Below are 14,983 nucleotides of genomic sequence, written 5' to 3'. Positions count from 1 at the left end.
TGATTAATTGACTTTTCATTGCAGATGTATTCATGAACATTGACTAATTTAAGTTTTAGGTTTTAATTTAAGTGTAAACAGTTGGTTTAATGATTCATTTAAATCATTTTCCAAACAAAAAGGAGTTTATTAATTGACAGTCATGAAAATAATCATTAGTTTATTTCTATTTTGTATGAAGTAACAGAAAACATGCCACCACATTGTTTTGTTTCTGTCTTGGCAGTAAGAAGCAGACTGTATGTGCCATGAGGTCTGTTATGTAAAAGCTAGTGGGCTACTCGTGGTATTAGCCTGCAGGTGGAATCAGGCCTCCGTCTGCCAGGACTGCCACAAGTTAACTTCCACCACTGCCTCCAGTTCCGGGTGTGTGGCTGTAAGCTGCCTAAGCCTTTCTTGTCTGCAGGAGATTAGCTTGTGTGAGAAGGATTAGGACTAGGGTGTGTGTTTATGTGTGTGTGTCGTACAGTAGGTTGGCAGTGTCTGGCAGTCAGTGTTGGCCTGTGAGGGATGTGTAAATAATTCCCTGTTCTTTCTTACTATAGCCCGAGACCTCAGCATGCCACCCCAGCTGGCCCCCCTCCCACGGGCCTCACTGATTATGCTGAGCCCACGACTTTGATTGGCTTACTTGGCATGTTTGCCTGATAACCTTTTTTTTTTTTTTTTGTCAACAGAATGAAGAATTGGACAAGAAGTATGCTGGCCTTTTGGAAAAGAAATGGACCTCAGTCATCAGATTACAAAAGAAGGTTTGTGGAGTTTTTTCTTGCTCAAAGAATGCTTGTGGGGATTGTAGTCTTGTGAATGGTTTGTGACGTTACTGCTGTATCCGCTGTTAACACTGAAAGGAAGTCCACGGTATAAGGAAAATCTGCAATGTGCGATAACACTGTTCAATATTGTTATGATGATATAACTTGCGATAAATAAACAAATATTGAAGTTTGCATATTATTAACTATACAGTTAATGATGGCTAACGTTACTTTTGAATTTTTCGTGTAGGTCTTTATGGTTGTATCGCAGGTGGTTGGTTGTATTTCCTCTAGAAGTTGCAACAACTGCTCAGCATGTTTAACACAGTACCTGTGTTTGTAACACGTCATCTCCCCTGAATCCAAAATAAGTCCATATAGCAGAAGTGCTATTTATTTTCACCACAAGGTCTTCGTCAACTACATTTTTATCGCTTTTCTCTCCTCCCTCAGCCTTCATAACCTGGCAATAACCACCAAACTGATGCTGATTAATTTTGTCAGGTTAGCTAACGGCTAGCTGGGGCTTCATCTGATTGGAGGTGCATGCATGGCGCATGCAAACAAAATGATTTTTCTTATTCATCACGTGTCAGGCAGTCTTTTGCGATGTGTTTATTGCACATGTTCATATCGCGATGACGATGAAAATTCAATTTATTGGGCAGCCCTAAAGTCCACCAAGGAAAGGAATGAAATTGATTCAACTGTATGTCATTTGTTTCAAACACAGACTCCAGCAAACAAACCCTATGTTTTATGAAGTTTATGTAATGAAGCAAATGCGCACATTTCTACATACTGTCCTCTTCGCTGTTAACTTGTACCTGTACATTCGAACAGGTGATGGAACTAGAATCCAAACTGAATGAAGCGAAGGAAGAGATCACCCTTGGTGGGCCCGTAACTCAGAAGCGTGATCCCAAAGAGTGGATCCCACGCCCACCAGAAAGGTACGCGCTGAGTGGCCACCGCAGTCCAGTCACCCGCGTCATCTTCCACCCAGTCTTCAGTGTCATGGTGTCGGCCTCTGAGGATGCAACAATAAAGGTGAGTGCAGCTAGATGGTGGGAATGGTGGTTTGACAATGGGTTTGTTGCAGAGCTCAGGGGAACTGATGTCCTTACTCCTTCTTTTCTTATTTGAGATGGTTTTGAGGGTTTTACAACAATGACATGCAGAGATCTGAGAGTCTGCATGTTTTTCCAATTAAAAGCTGCATCAGGTGGTTTCACTGATTAGTGTCTTCAGGCGGAAGGTGTGCAACTGGGTGAAATCTTTGCTAAACATCTCCAGCATAAACCTGCAGGGTTGTGCTCCCACTTTGCACATGATCAGATAACCGATCTTGTGTGCATCTATTTATGTTTGTTTTCAGTTCAATATAACCATGAACTTCCTCAGAATAATCAATAATCAAAAACCACGAGTCAAAACTGTGCATTGCTGTAGACTAATGCTTTATCTGAGATCACAGGGTAATATGTGGCATCAAAGTACATCATGGTAAGCTATTCAGAGCCTTTGAGACAGCCTCGTAACAACCAAAGGTGGACATAAATGTGGTTGTTGTTGAATGTATATTAAATTATGTCTTTTTCAACCTAATGCTGTATTTAATAGACAGAATTTAAGGTATTTCAAGAGGGAATTATCTCTGCGATCCCTTCTAGAAAACAGTATTTGTTACTGCAGTCAAACAGAGAGAGAACAGAGAATCCTTATTTGGTGAATAAAAGCTTCCAAAAGATAAATCTCCTATTGACTGTTCAACTACTTCGAGGAATTAGTTGATGACTACTAAAATGCAGTAGTCGTGAATGCCCTACTCTGTGAAGCGTACGTACGTACGTACGTACACCTCTCGGTACATGTTAAGGTTTCAAAGCCACAGTAGCAGCAGATGAAACCCTTTACAAGTCCCATGATGACCATGAAAGGTTTCAGTGTTTCAGGGATGAAAAGCGTGCTTGCTTATCTAACATCTTTGGTTTTGAGGACATTTTTCACAGTGGACATATAACTGCTGAACTAAAGCATCATAATAAACAGATTATGTATTATGTAGAAATAAGGATAAGATTTATTTATTTGTTTTTAAATGAATATATAATTCAGCTAAACAGTGTCAGCTGACATGTCGGGCATTAATCATGATAAGACAACAGTATTGATGTCAAACTGAGGTCACAGATGCCATCATTTGTTGCAGGGCTGGGTTTAGAGAGAGGTTATTCAATAAGCAGTTTAATGATTGTGAGTATAGATGTTGATGTAAGTCAGAAACATCTGGCGGACTCATTTGAGAACCCTGGTGACGGATGGGTTGTCATAACATTCTGTAAGCACATTGATTAAAATGCATTATTTTCAGTTTCATTAACTCGATAAAATGACTATTGGATATTTTTCCTGTATATCCATTTTTCCACTTAACTGACCACCTTCTCCATGTCTTTCCTCTTTCTCATCAAAGCAAAACAACTTGTATTCCTCATTAATTCAGCATGTGCTGCCAGTCATTTAGGCATTATCAACAAAACTGACTAGTGCTCAATGTCTTACAAATACAAAGTTATGTCAGTCCACATGTTGTCACTTGGTAAACACCTTAAGTATACAAAGAGCTTAATTGTACAATATGTCACGTAGTCGCACAAGACATGGTGTTGAACAGCTTATCTTTAGTGTTAACCACAACCCGTTTATAAGAAATGTGTGATTTTGGAGCTTCTCTGTTCAGCTTTGGATTTTGGCCAACTAAAAATGAAGACATACATGGTGTAGATCAGTGTGTTTGTTTTCTCACGTTCTCCCCACATCACAGTAATAGGATGCGGGCTTAAAATTTCAAATCAATCAGTGGTCTTTTTTAATTTATTGCCAGCTTGGTTTCAGCTCTACCACACTCCTCTCTCCCTCAATCAACGTTACAACGCGTCTTTCTAGACACGCCCTGTATTTCACATCTTTCTCTCTCTGTTTTCTGTGTATCCCTAGATTCCATATATAAACTCTGTTGTCTGTCTCTGGGCTATTTTTGCTGCAGCAGCCCTCTCTTGCCTCACTGCACAATGCCAATACTCTGTTGAGCTGTTTGTTCTGCATATTTTATTCATGAGACAATAAGAGACACATGTACATCTCCTCAGCTACACCCACACAGCAGGCATTCCTCTCTCCGTTTTGGCATCTTCTTCCTTTTCCAACCCCACCCGTCCCTCCCACTGTGACCCCGCCCCCAAGCATCCTGCCTCATTTATCTTCCACTTAGAGCATCAGCTGCCCCACTATGACTACCCTCCATCGGAGCCATCCATCCCTCAGGAGGAAATCTTAAATTCAGCCCTGCTTTCTTGCTCTTCTTTCATGGCTGCCTTGTCTCTCAGTGGCCTGGCCTGGCTCCCCCTGTGTCCTACTTTTCTCCTCCTGAGCAGCTCTGTTAAATTTTTAAGAAGACAGACCTTACGCTCTTGACTCTCTGTCATTGACTGAGAGGCTCATCGGCTTTCCACCTCACGCTAGTGTGCCTGCCCAGCCTGATGATCAGACTAAACTGCTCTTTCTATTCATTTCATTCATTCAGCTTGGCATTGTGCTCATGTAAGCCTATTTCTTGTTGAGAGGAGAGGAGTTTTTGTTTGATATTGCCCAAATCAGCTAGTAGTGTGTCAAATATCCATCATTTTGATGTAATTTTTCGGCAACAGAGAGGCTGTAGTAGCGGTTGCTAGTATCTATTAAACTATTTCCAGGCTCTTACTCCTGATCATTTAATATCCAACAACCTGTACAGAGGGGGCTATCTTACTAATTTGCGACAGCATTTTTGTGGCAGCTTGTGGATGTATTTTAGCTTCCAAGCTATGCAGAAAGATTATGCAACATTCTTAATCTTACCCACAAAGTTGATGTTTGTGTTGTCCCTCACTCCTTTAATTTGCCACTCTCTGCTCCTCATCCTCCTCCTCTGTTTTCCTCGTCCTCTCCTCGGTAAACGTGGCAGATCTTTGCTTGACAAGATTGTACCTTGAACAGCTCTAACCTTTCACAGTATGTAAATCAGCAGGTCCGGGGCGCAGCACTGTGCTCACTCAGACATGTAAACCAGAGGCTATGTTTATTTAAACAAGAGCAAAGAACCTCCATGTCCGATTACTTATTGTTTACTTCATGAATGGCACATCCAAAGGATCCTGAAATGGCGCAAGTTTGTTTTGGAGGAGTGCCAGTAGGAATCATTGGTGACACAGCATTGAGTTACAGGTAGTTAATGGATTACGTGTGTTTCAGATGCTGCGGCTAAATACTGCTTTATGTGTGTAGTCTGTTAAACCTGGTGTACCTCCGAACACATTAACTGCATTGATCTTCTCCAGGATAAACCCCCACTTTGCACCTTGTACCTTGCAGCCATCTGCACTGTCTGTAGCTTCCTTTGGGGAGGGGGAGGAGAGGAGGGGTCTCCTGTCACCGTCTGCCCAAAATCCCTCACCCTAAGAGGGGACCCAAGGAGGGTTTATCCCTCCGTGACAAACCGTCTGTCTGCTTGAAAGCCAGAGACATAACAGCTTTCTCAGGCTAGAAAATCAGGCTTACTACTGTTCACTCCATATTCTGTCTGTACTCCAACTGGCAGCACCGTCCTCAACACAATAAACTGTCTCTCTGTTCTTATCAGGCCTAACTGTAACCCTAATCGGGATGCTGGCACATGCATCCCTGCCATTAGCAACAGTAATGCGGCACAGATTCTGTAATTCAATATACAAAGAGTATGTGGTGTCTGCAAACTGTGGCATGTAATGAGCCGAAGACGAATGCCATTGTAGCATGATAATTTTTAATCATTCCTCCATCAGTGTATCTTATTGTTGGGACAGTGATGTGACTTCTTTGAACAGCTTGGCTGTCTGTTCTCAGTTTGTTTTGGCTGTTTAGCTGAGAGATGAGGTGACATGGGGCCACAGATGATGTGACATTTGGGGGCTTTGCCATGGTTTGGATAGGGATTCAGTTTGAGATGAACAGCAGAAGTGTATTTCCCAGTGATACACAGACGATTATATTCACTATGGCTGTTCATGAAATGTGTATATTCTCCTATGCATAGATCTCTCTCAAGCTGATGTATGAATATGTTTTCCTCTGCAGGTGTGGGACTATGAGACAGGAGATTTTGAACGCACACTGAAGGGCCACACAGATTCAGTCCAGGACATCTCTTTTGACCAGAGCGGCAAACTGCTAGCATCGTGCTCCGCAGACATGACTATCAAGCTGTGGGATTTCCAAGGCTTTGAGTGCATCAGGACCATGCATGGTAAGAAGATGCAACTATTTATTTTTGAACTGCACTTTCATTGATTATTTAGTTAATCTATATAATGTTAAGACATAATAAAAAAGGCTCAAGTGACATCTTCAAATGGCTGCTTTTGTCCAACAAACAGTTCACTTTATTTTCAATCATAAATGACAAAGGAAAGCAGCAAATCCTCACACTTAAGAAGCTAGAACCAGCAAATCAACTGAACGTTGCCACCCTAGCTTATCTGTGTAAAAAAACGTGAGTAGAGAACAATTCACTGCTATGTTTCACAGCTGCCACTATTTGTGTAATCTCTGTGATTGTGCCCTGTTGTGGTTATTGCTGTAATGCAGCTTGTGACTGTACGCAGGGCTCAGGTGGTGCAGATGCTGTTCGTTATCACATTTGATGCTGCTGATGAGCCTCAATCTGCTCCAATTCACAGCACCCAGATTCACGACCACCTCTGACAAATGGACTGTTTTAGCCATCTTGTTTCTCTTAGTACCCAGACTACTCTCCACCACAGTGCACTTCTCCAGGCACTTGTATCCGACTCCTCTCCTGTAATCATGTTTCTCTTATTTTTGTATTTTTCTGAAAAGCTGCTACACCATTGGTCACGTCATCAGCAGAGGCACACACCCCCTCTTTTATACCCTGTTTGCTGAGTAAATGATGGCAGCGTAGTCTACATGTGCCCTCTGGCCCTGACTTGAGAACTAGCATTTGAATAATTTTTTTCTTTGTTGGATTTGCGAGAAGGCCCCCCATCAACCAACCAACCGGCAGCAGCCCAAACAATAAGAAGCCTCAGCATTGCTCATTTTCTTCTCCTCTTCCCACATGTGCTTGAAGTGCCCCTTAAAGTCTGACTTTGAAGCAGAAATGAATGAATATCCATGAAATAAATAAGCCTACTTAGCACCCAGAAAAGAAACGCTCTGGCTTTATTCAGTTTATGCTGTAGTTGTAAATCCTGCATTTTGTGCAAGTGAGCAACAGATTTCACTGGCTGTGAATCTTTTTAGTTGTAAATGAGGGTGCGAGCTCCTGGCACATTTCCTCAGACAGACGAGCTGCATTCACACTGTGCAGAAAAACATTTAGGTGCAGAGATCACTGTCTATTACACGACGCCTGCTGTTTAGTTCTTTTACTCTCCATTTCCTCTCCATCTTTGCTTTTACTACTCCATTCACTTTTAATTCATACACTCAACCCTTTCCTCCTTTTTTCCATCCACTCCTCCTTTTTCCACATCTTCAAAAAAACATAAGGCCAACTGGTGAAGTAGATTAGTGCCGATTTGGACAGCAGTTTAATTATCCTCTTCAGCACCAGATAGCGCTTTTTAGTGTAGCTGCCGCCCATTATTATAGCCTGATGGCATGTGCCCGCGTGCGCACGCACACACACACAGTTAAGCTGGCCTTTTAGAGTATACTTACTGTTGTCTTCATCTGTTTAGCAGCTTAAATATGGCCCAGCGTCTAGGTAATTAGGCATCTCTTATTCTCCATGGAACAAAGTAAGCCCAGGCAAATTGGCTGCCTCGCTTGTCATTTAATTGGCTAATTATGACTAAACCCATAGTTTTTCGGCGCTGTTGGTGGCTGAAAGTGTGTTTTCTTAAAAATCTTTGGTGAGTTTTGATTCCTATGGTTCCTCTGTTTCAAGAGGGGTTGATTGAAGAGAGCTTGTGTGTGTGTGTGTGTGTGTGTGTGTGTGTGTGTGTGTGTGTGTGTGTGTGTGTGTGTGTGACCATCTGAAATGATTAGTTTATGTTTTAAACTAGGTGTCATTTTGTTGCTTGGAAAGCTTTGTGATGGTTTCTCGTCCTCACTTTGATGTTGTTGTTGTCTTTTCTGTTTTCTAGGACATGACCACAACGTTTCGTCTGTAGCCATCATGCCCAATGGAGATTACATTGTTTCTGCCTCAAGGGACAAAACCATAAAAATGTGGGAGGTGGCAACTGGGTAGGCACTCTCCTTACACACCCTTAAAACAACTTAATTTTATTTAAGTATGATGTTCAGTTTGACTTATTGCATCCGCTCTGACAATGCTGTTCTCTGTGTATCAGTTACTGTGTGAAGACCTTCACAGGCCACAGGGAGTGGGTCCGTATGGTGCGGCCCAACCAGGACGGCACACTGATCGCCAGCTGCTCCAATGACCAAACAGTGCGCGTGTGGGTCGTGGCCTCCAAAGAGTGCAAGGCTGAGCTACGGGAGCATGAACATGTGGTGGAGTGCATCTCCTGGGCACCAGAGAGTGCCTACCCCACCATCCAAGACGCCACAGGCTCCGAGGTAAAGGACCGCTTAGACATTGAGGGTTTGGAGGCATCACGAACCAGATCTCTTTAGCTCTGCATGCGATTTGTAGCACCAAATACAGCATATTCTTGATCAGTCATACACTTGATTGGTTAAACTTCCTTGAATGAAAACAGACCAAACAGGTAAAGTCATTGTTCTGTGCCATGGCATATAAACTCTAATTATAATGTGGTTTTCGCACACTATCAGATGAGTATGTTCCTTCTTTATATGCATAGCCATATCAGAGAGTCTCGTACGTCACTGCTCGGGCTCACAGCCACGTGAAGCTTGAAAGCTTGAAAATTAAGAGTGTGTGCATGCATACACCAAAGGAATATCAGCATGACCTAGAGTCAGCCCGCACTCCCTCCTCATGCCTTGTGATCTTAAGTGTGTCCAATTGTAGCCTTGTCAGATTAAAACAATGTTTGCCCCTGCAGCAGTTGTCCCAGTCTAACCTGTGAGTGGTGAAAAACAGGGTGCGCCAGTGTTGTTTGGTTTATTGAAACATGCACAGAAGTTGCATATTACTGGTGGAGTGACAGCTTTTGTCCCAAAGATGTGCAGTGATTGCCACATCAGTTTTGTTTTGCTTTGTTTACAGTATTGTTACAAGACAAACAACTGTACACAAGTGTTTTTAAGAAAACAGCTGACAGACAAATAAAAATGTACAAATTAAAGGGTTGATGGCACAGAAATTGAAAAATAAATGTAATGAAATATAAAACAAGTCAGTTTATGAAATTTAAAATGTCTATAAAAGTTACCAAGCAAAGTTATGTTCAGAAAAAGTGGAAGGAAGGATTTGTGAATGCACAGCAGTTGAAACTGTAGCTTCACTGATTCTCCGGTTTGTGCACCTGCACCTGCCAGCCATCTCCACTGATGCAGTAAAAACTATTAGGCATGTAATGACTGTTACTTCCAATGTGCCTGACGCAGCTTTTACATCTTTGTTATTGTGTTAACAGTACTTGGTGGTTAATGTAGCAGTTAATTGATTTATTTAAGCTAATCTCGTCCCCCATGGTGACGGATGATGTATGGATTTCATGTGTGCCTTATTTCTAATTCGAGTGAAACGAGTTGATGCAAGGCCGTTGTACAATTCCTTAAAATTAGATTAGGTTTTAAAAGTATTAAGTCTTTGATTATTGGCTGATTTGGAGATTTTATGTTTTAGGGATTTATGTCTGTGCTACAGAGAATGAATTACAAGCATGTTGTATTAGTTTCTTACTTCATTCTTCTGTCTTTGTGTCCAACCAGTCCAAGAAGAGTGGTAAGCCAGGCCCCTTCCTGTTGTCTGGCTCCAGAGACAAAACCATCAAGATGTGGGATGTTAGCATTGGCATGTGCCTTATGACACTGGTGAGGACCATCTTAGGCTAACAGCCTTTACATAAACCATTTCAGAATTTGTATGTGTGTCTGAATGTTTGGGTAAAATGTCAGGAGTGAAAGCATTTAGCCTCATGAGTGTGATGCGTTGGTTTGCAACTGGTGTCTTTAGCAGCATCTATTTGTCTCACAGGTTGGCCATGACAACTGGGTTCGTGGTATCCTCTTCCACCCTGGAGGCAAGTTTATTGTGACCTGTGCAGATGACAAGACCTTAAGGATCTGGGACTACAAGAACAAGCGCTGCATGAAAACCCTTTGTGCCCACGAACACTTTGTTACCTCTCTGGGTAAGCAGCCCCTCACCTCCTGAAACAAAGCTTCATTTTTGTTATTGTTTGGCCAGTTGGTCTCCTGAGGTGCAGCAGGAACCTCTCGAGCTCATTGGACAGTGGAGCTGCTTTCACAAATATCTGCTGTAGCCAAAGGTTGAATAATTGTAAAGGAGCCCAGTTTCTCCACCGGCAGCGTGTTGAGCGTCCTGAGGGTTGCTGGCAGCTGGGGTTTAAGAGGTAGACAAGCGCTTGAGGATTTTCCTGCCTCCCCCTCCTCATATGTGCAGCTTTCCAGCAGATCAAGGCTCGGGAATTCTCTTGAGAAGCTCTTCAGCCAACTTTTTGTTGGCAAGCCGTTTGAAACCCAGTCCTCTTAAATCCTGCTTCAACCAAAGAGGATATCGCTGTGAGCTATTGATGTGATGAATTCTGGAGAGGTGTGGAAAAGACAAAGCACCTTTGTTTGAAATCATTTGAGGAAAAAAAATAGTATTTTCCACCATTTTCGAAAAAGTATTAGTGCTTTTGCTCGAATGTGTTTGCAGTCCAGCCTGATAATCAGACTGAATCACCATCTCACCTCTTCATTCAGCCTGCCCTGGCATCATTTTCATGCTGGCAAAATTTTTGGATGGGGATTTTTGATTTGGTGTTTTCCTAATGAATGAGTAGTAAGGGAAGTTTTTCTCAAGGGCTCAAAGCAATGAAACACTGCAATTACATTTTCTGCAACCTGGTCAGTCAATAAGTTGACTCACACATTGCTCCAGTGATCTCATCCATGTTTTTTTTATTATTTAAATTATTTTCATTGGATGCATCCTTGAAAAAGATGGAGATGAAGGCAGTGTCTGAAGCCAAGATACCGTCCAGATTGCTGGGATAAATGTGTGCGGAAGTCTTGTTGTATTAATTCCTCCGTAATTCCCATCTTAAGGAGAGCTTATATTCTCTCTTTTGCTTTGTTCTGATGATCTTTTGTCTCTTCCACAGATTTCCACAAGGCTGCTCCCTACGTGGTCACTGGGAGTGTAGATCAAACAGTAAAAGTGTGGGAGTGCCGCTGATTTGGACCTTGGAGGATTGGACCACCACCCCAATTACCCAGGCGCTCCTCTGGATCCCACCTCCCCTCCTCCTGCCACCCCACCTCTCTCTTTTCATCCCACCTCTCCCCCTCCCCTCACCTAACCTAAACCTCACCTGCACATCATCATCTCCTCCGGCTGCACTTACCACCATGGTTATTTACCCATCGCTCTCTCTGGTCCAATAACTATTGTCCTTCTATGTAAATTATTCCTTGATGTAGATCGAGCTATTAAATGTTACACAAAAAAAGTATTCTTGCATGGTAATCCAAAATTGTATACTGTAAATTTACATAACGTCTAGAAGTACCATAGGTTTACCACGGGGCTGGCCGTCTGTCACGCAGCCTTACCGACCACCCGAAGGCAGATGTTTTTGACTGGGTGTACAATGTAGGGCACTAAAAACCGATAATTTAAGAAATGACAGTGTCTTTATGTGTAAATTTTTTTTTGTCTATTTTTTTATTTAGGATTTTTTTTTTCTGTTATTTCTCTCCTTCACTGTCGTAGTCTGTTGGTGCCTAGCTTGGTGAAACTTTCGAGAGATGAGGCAGGAAGAGCATATATGATGCGATAAGATACGATTGTCTGTGGGGCTTTGTTATTGAAATAATCTGTAGCTTTATAACATCACTTCTCAAGTGTGCATACCATTTCTCTTCATGTGGAACTAGGTAATATTTTAATGGCTGTATATACGAATGTTTCAAACTGTTGTCCTTGGACCTTGGGGGCTTCAAAACAGCTTTGTACTCTTGTCATGGTGGCACATGAACCACTGCTAGGCTTTAGATAAATTATCCCATTTAATGAATCTGCAGAGAAGAATAACAGTGGCTTTGTGGATAACCACAAGAAGCCCAAATGTAGAGAGCAAGTTTGTTTGGCTTTCGCCGTCACCGAGCACCCTGGGTTGCGGCAACACCTGAGCAGAGTTCAGGGATTACACCCGTTTAATCTCAAGCACTTGATAAAGACCTAGGGTGTGTCACCTTCTTGTGACCTTGCATGTCCGACTTGAACTGGAGCCTCTGTCCACTCCTGGTCCCCCGACCAGTCAGTCTTGGCAGGGTTTGGTGAACTATAGGATTATGTAGTCAGAAGATGCTCAGTTGTCCCACTGCACCTTTGAAGACTACAAACACAAGCCTTGTGTGAGATAAACCCGCTAAAGAGAAAACGTAAAGGCATGATGAGCAGTCAAAGTGAGGCCCCTGGGTTTGATATCTGGGATGTGCAAAGACCTCTTATTTCTGAGGGGAGAAATATATGTTCTGCTTAATGAAAAATGGTTTTGAGTAAGAAGAAAATCAGTTTTCTGTGAAAATATGAAATGTAAATTTAGCTTGTTATTAAGAGATTTGGCAATTTTGTATTATCGCACTAAAGGATGAACTGGATGGGAATTTAGGGTTAGTGAGGAAATGCTAGCAGCGGGCATGCTAAGTGATCTGTTGAAGGCGTCTGTCTGTAGAGCGGCCTGACGCTGAGGTTGTTTTTTTTGATATATGGAGGAGAAAGCTAAAAACCTGAGCAGCTGGGAACTCTACAGACAGACACCTCAGACCACATCATATGTATGCAAATGTCTTCTGAATGGCTTTCCTCAAACTGTAAAACAGGAAGATTTTTTTGGAACGACTGGAAAATTACTGTAAACCAGTCCACGCTGTAGAAACAACCATTCCACTCCCCTTGGAAGACAAAAAGAAATGAAACATCTTGCTGTAGCTGACAAGGTGATTCATTTGTCTTGCACATCCCTGTTTTCACTGAATCTTTGGTCGTTTAATGATGATCAAAGACAACATTAAGATTTAATGATGTTGATAAAAATGCAGAAACCTATAATTTCTGATTAGCCTTTTCATTCCAATGCAGTTCTTGGCTAATAAAGAATTCCACTGCTTAACTGATCTTCTTACCTTCGCTTCTTTGCCACATTTTCCTCTTCCTGTGTGTACTGGATGTGGTGATCTGCTGCTCAAGCTCCTGCTAGTGGCTACTGTGAGCCTAATGTGACCTGTTGATGTAGCACTGCTGCATGTAAACCTGCACCAGCGGCAGAGCTGTCAGAATTATACTTAAAAAGCTTAAACACTGGAGCTTCCCTCAAAGACCAACTTGTTGAATAATGATGTGAGAAAGTGTCTCTGTGTGCTAAATGTAGGTAGACATTTAGGAAAATATTGGCATTTTCTTTATTGCTGAGAATTAAATGAGAGGATTGATACCACTCCCATATTTGTACGGTAAATACAACGCTGCTGCTAGCAACTGATTAGCTTAACATAGCATACATGCTGGAAACAGCTAGCCTAGCTATATGTAAAGGTTACAAAATCCGTCTGCCAACACATATAAAACTCATAATCAACACATTGTATCTCGGTTATTTAATTCGTATTAAAAGAAGGTGTAAAGACGGCAATATGCCGTATTACTGTGGGTAGATGTTGGAGTGCATCTCAACCTGATGCCATTTCACCCCCCAGAGATGTGGAATCATGACTTGCCCTACTCTGTTTCTCATTGGTCAGTACTTGTAGCCTTCATTCTTTTTGATTGGTTCGGTCCAGGCATGAGGACTGTGATTGGTTGGAGGAAAGGTAAGAATATTAGAGTAAGCCAATCAGAGGCAGAGTAGAGTGGCTATTAACTCCGCCATGCAGTGTAAAAAATAGGGCAAACTGGATTTGTTTCCAGTCTTCTAAACTAAGCTAAGCTAAGCTAACCGGATGCTAGCTCCAACTAGATATTTTTCATACAAATATCAAAGAGACTTGCCAATCTTCTCATCTAATTCTCGGTAATCAAGCGAACAGGCCTTATTCCACAAATGTCAAACTACTGCTTTTACATTACTGTGTCCTTGGTTGGCTAGCTTAACAAGTTCAGACAGCTCTGTCCACTGGTTGTAGAAAGGCTGGTTTTGTTGTGTGTGTGTGATTTCTGTAAATGCATTGGGATTGTGGCAGACTAGGATGTCCCAAAGGAGAAACCTATACTCTTTCAGGGAATAGTACTCATGTCTCCCTTTGGTGTGTGCCCCCCTTACAAAGGTCTTATTTTTTTCTACAAGCTGTGCTCCCTGTCCTTTGGGCGGAGAATCAGCTGATTTTGTAGTACAATTTGGCATGGCTAATGAAAATGCCATTGTGTTAAATGTTCTAGCTGAAGCCAAAAATAGAGACACTTGTCAGTACAATCTGGTTTAGCTTGATAAATCAGCCTCCTTTTGTTGGTTCAGCACTGTGTGGCCAACTTTTGAGAATGAGTCTCTTCAGGATCACGCTATGACAAGCCAGACCAATAAATGTAAATGAAAAACTTTTTCCCTTCCTTGGTTTTTACTCAAGGAAGGTGTTTAATCAAAGGTCAGGACGATGTGTGTTCTGTTTCTTTTCTAAGAACCGGTGGGAAAAGCTACAACACAGTTGCTGGTGTTGTATGCAAGTGTGTGCCCTGTTGAAGAAAAATCCCCTTTCGCCATTCACAGGTCCCAAGCAATCCCTGTGCTGCTCTGGTCTGGTGTGTGAAGGGACTGACAGACAGATTTTGACTGTCTGTGGGTCGTTTCCTCCGGCCTCAAGTCCACCTGTCCTCTGTGATCTGCCCGTGAACCACATCAGAGGGCTTCAGACTGCACAACAAGCTCCTACAGGAGAGCTCATGATGTTTTCGCCACTATGGTCTCACTCTTCACTCAGCAAACTGTTAACAATATACCTGGATGTCATTATTGTTTGCAATATAATAAAAGAAGAAAATCTGCATCTGTGTCGTCCTGCTTATTTGAAGCTGTAAGTTA

The 14,983-nt window shown here is 42.2% G+C and overlaps 1 protein-coding gene across 3 annotated transcripts in view; it reads left to right on the top strand.

The window, feature by feature from the left end:
• The window catches only part of LOC115566352 (lissencephaly-1 homolog), a 37,640-nt gene extending 22,694 nt beyond the window's left edge, over positions 1 to 14,946 (top strand). For all 3 annotated transcript variants that reach the window (XM_030392195.1, XM_030392212.1, XM_030392203.1), the window contains exons 4-11: positions 678 to 752; positions 1,602 to 1,808; positions 5,913 to 6,081; positions 7,949 to 8,051; positions 8,159 to 8,387; positions 9,672 to 9,773; positions 9,937 to 10,093; positions 11,072 to 14,946. In XM_030392195.1, the coding sequence (XP_030248055.1) occupies positions 678 to 752; positions 1,602 to 1,808; positions 5,913 to 6,081; positions 7,949 to 8,051; positions 8,159 to 8,387; positions 9,672 to 9,773; positions 9,937 to 10,093; positions 11,072 to 11,145 (1,116 nt within the window). In that variant the 3' untranslated portion in view covers positions 11,146 to 14,946. The remainder of the gene's footprint in view (positions 1 to 677; positions 753 to 1,601; positions 1,809 to 5,912; positions 6,082 to 7,948; positions 8,052 to 8,158; positions 8,388 to 9,671; positions 9,774 to 9,936; positions 10,094 to 11,071) is intronic.
• Positions 14,947 to 14,983: the final 37 nt, after the last annotated feature.

This window comes from Sparus aurata, chromosome 2 (genome assembly GCF_900880675.1).
Source record: "Sparus aurata chromosome 2, fSpaAur1.1, whole genome shotgun sequence".
In the NCBI taxonomy this organism is placed as follows: Eukaryota; Metazoa; Chordata; class Actinopteri; order Spariformes; family Sparidae; genus Sparus; species Sparus aurata.
The sequence above is the reverse complement of the archived record's forward strand: the minus strand, read 5'-3'. Positions and strand labels throughout refer to the sequence as shown.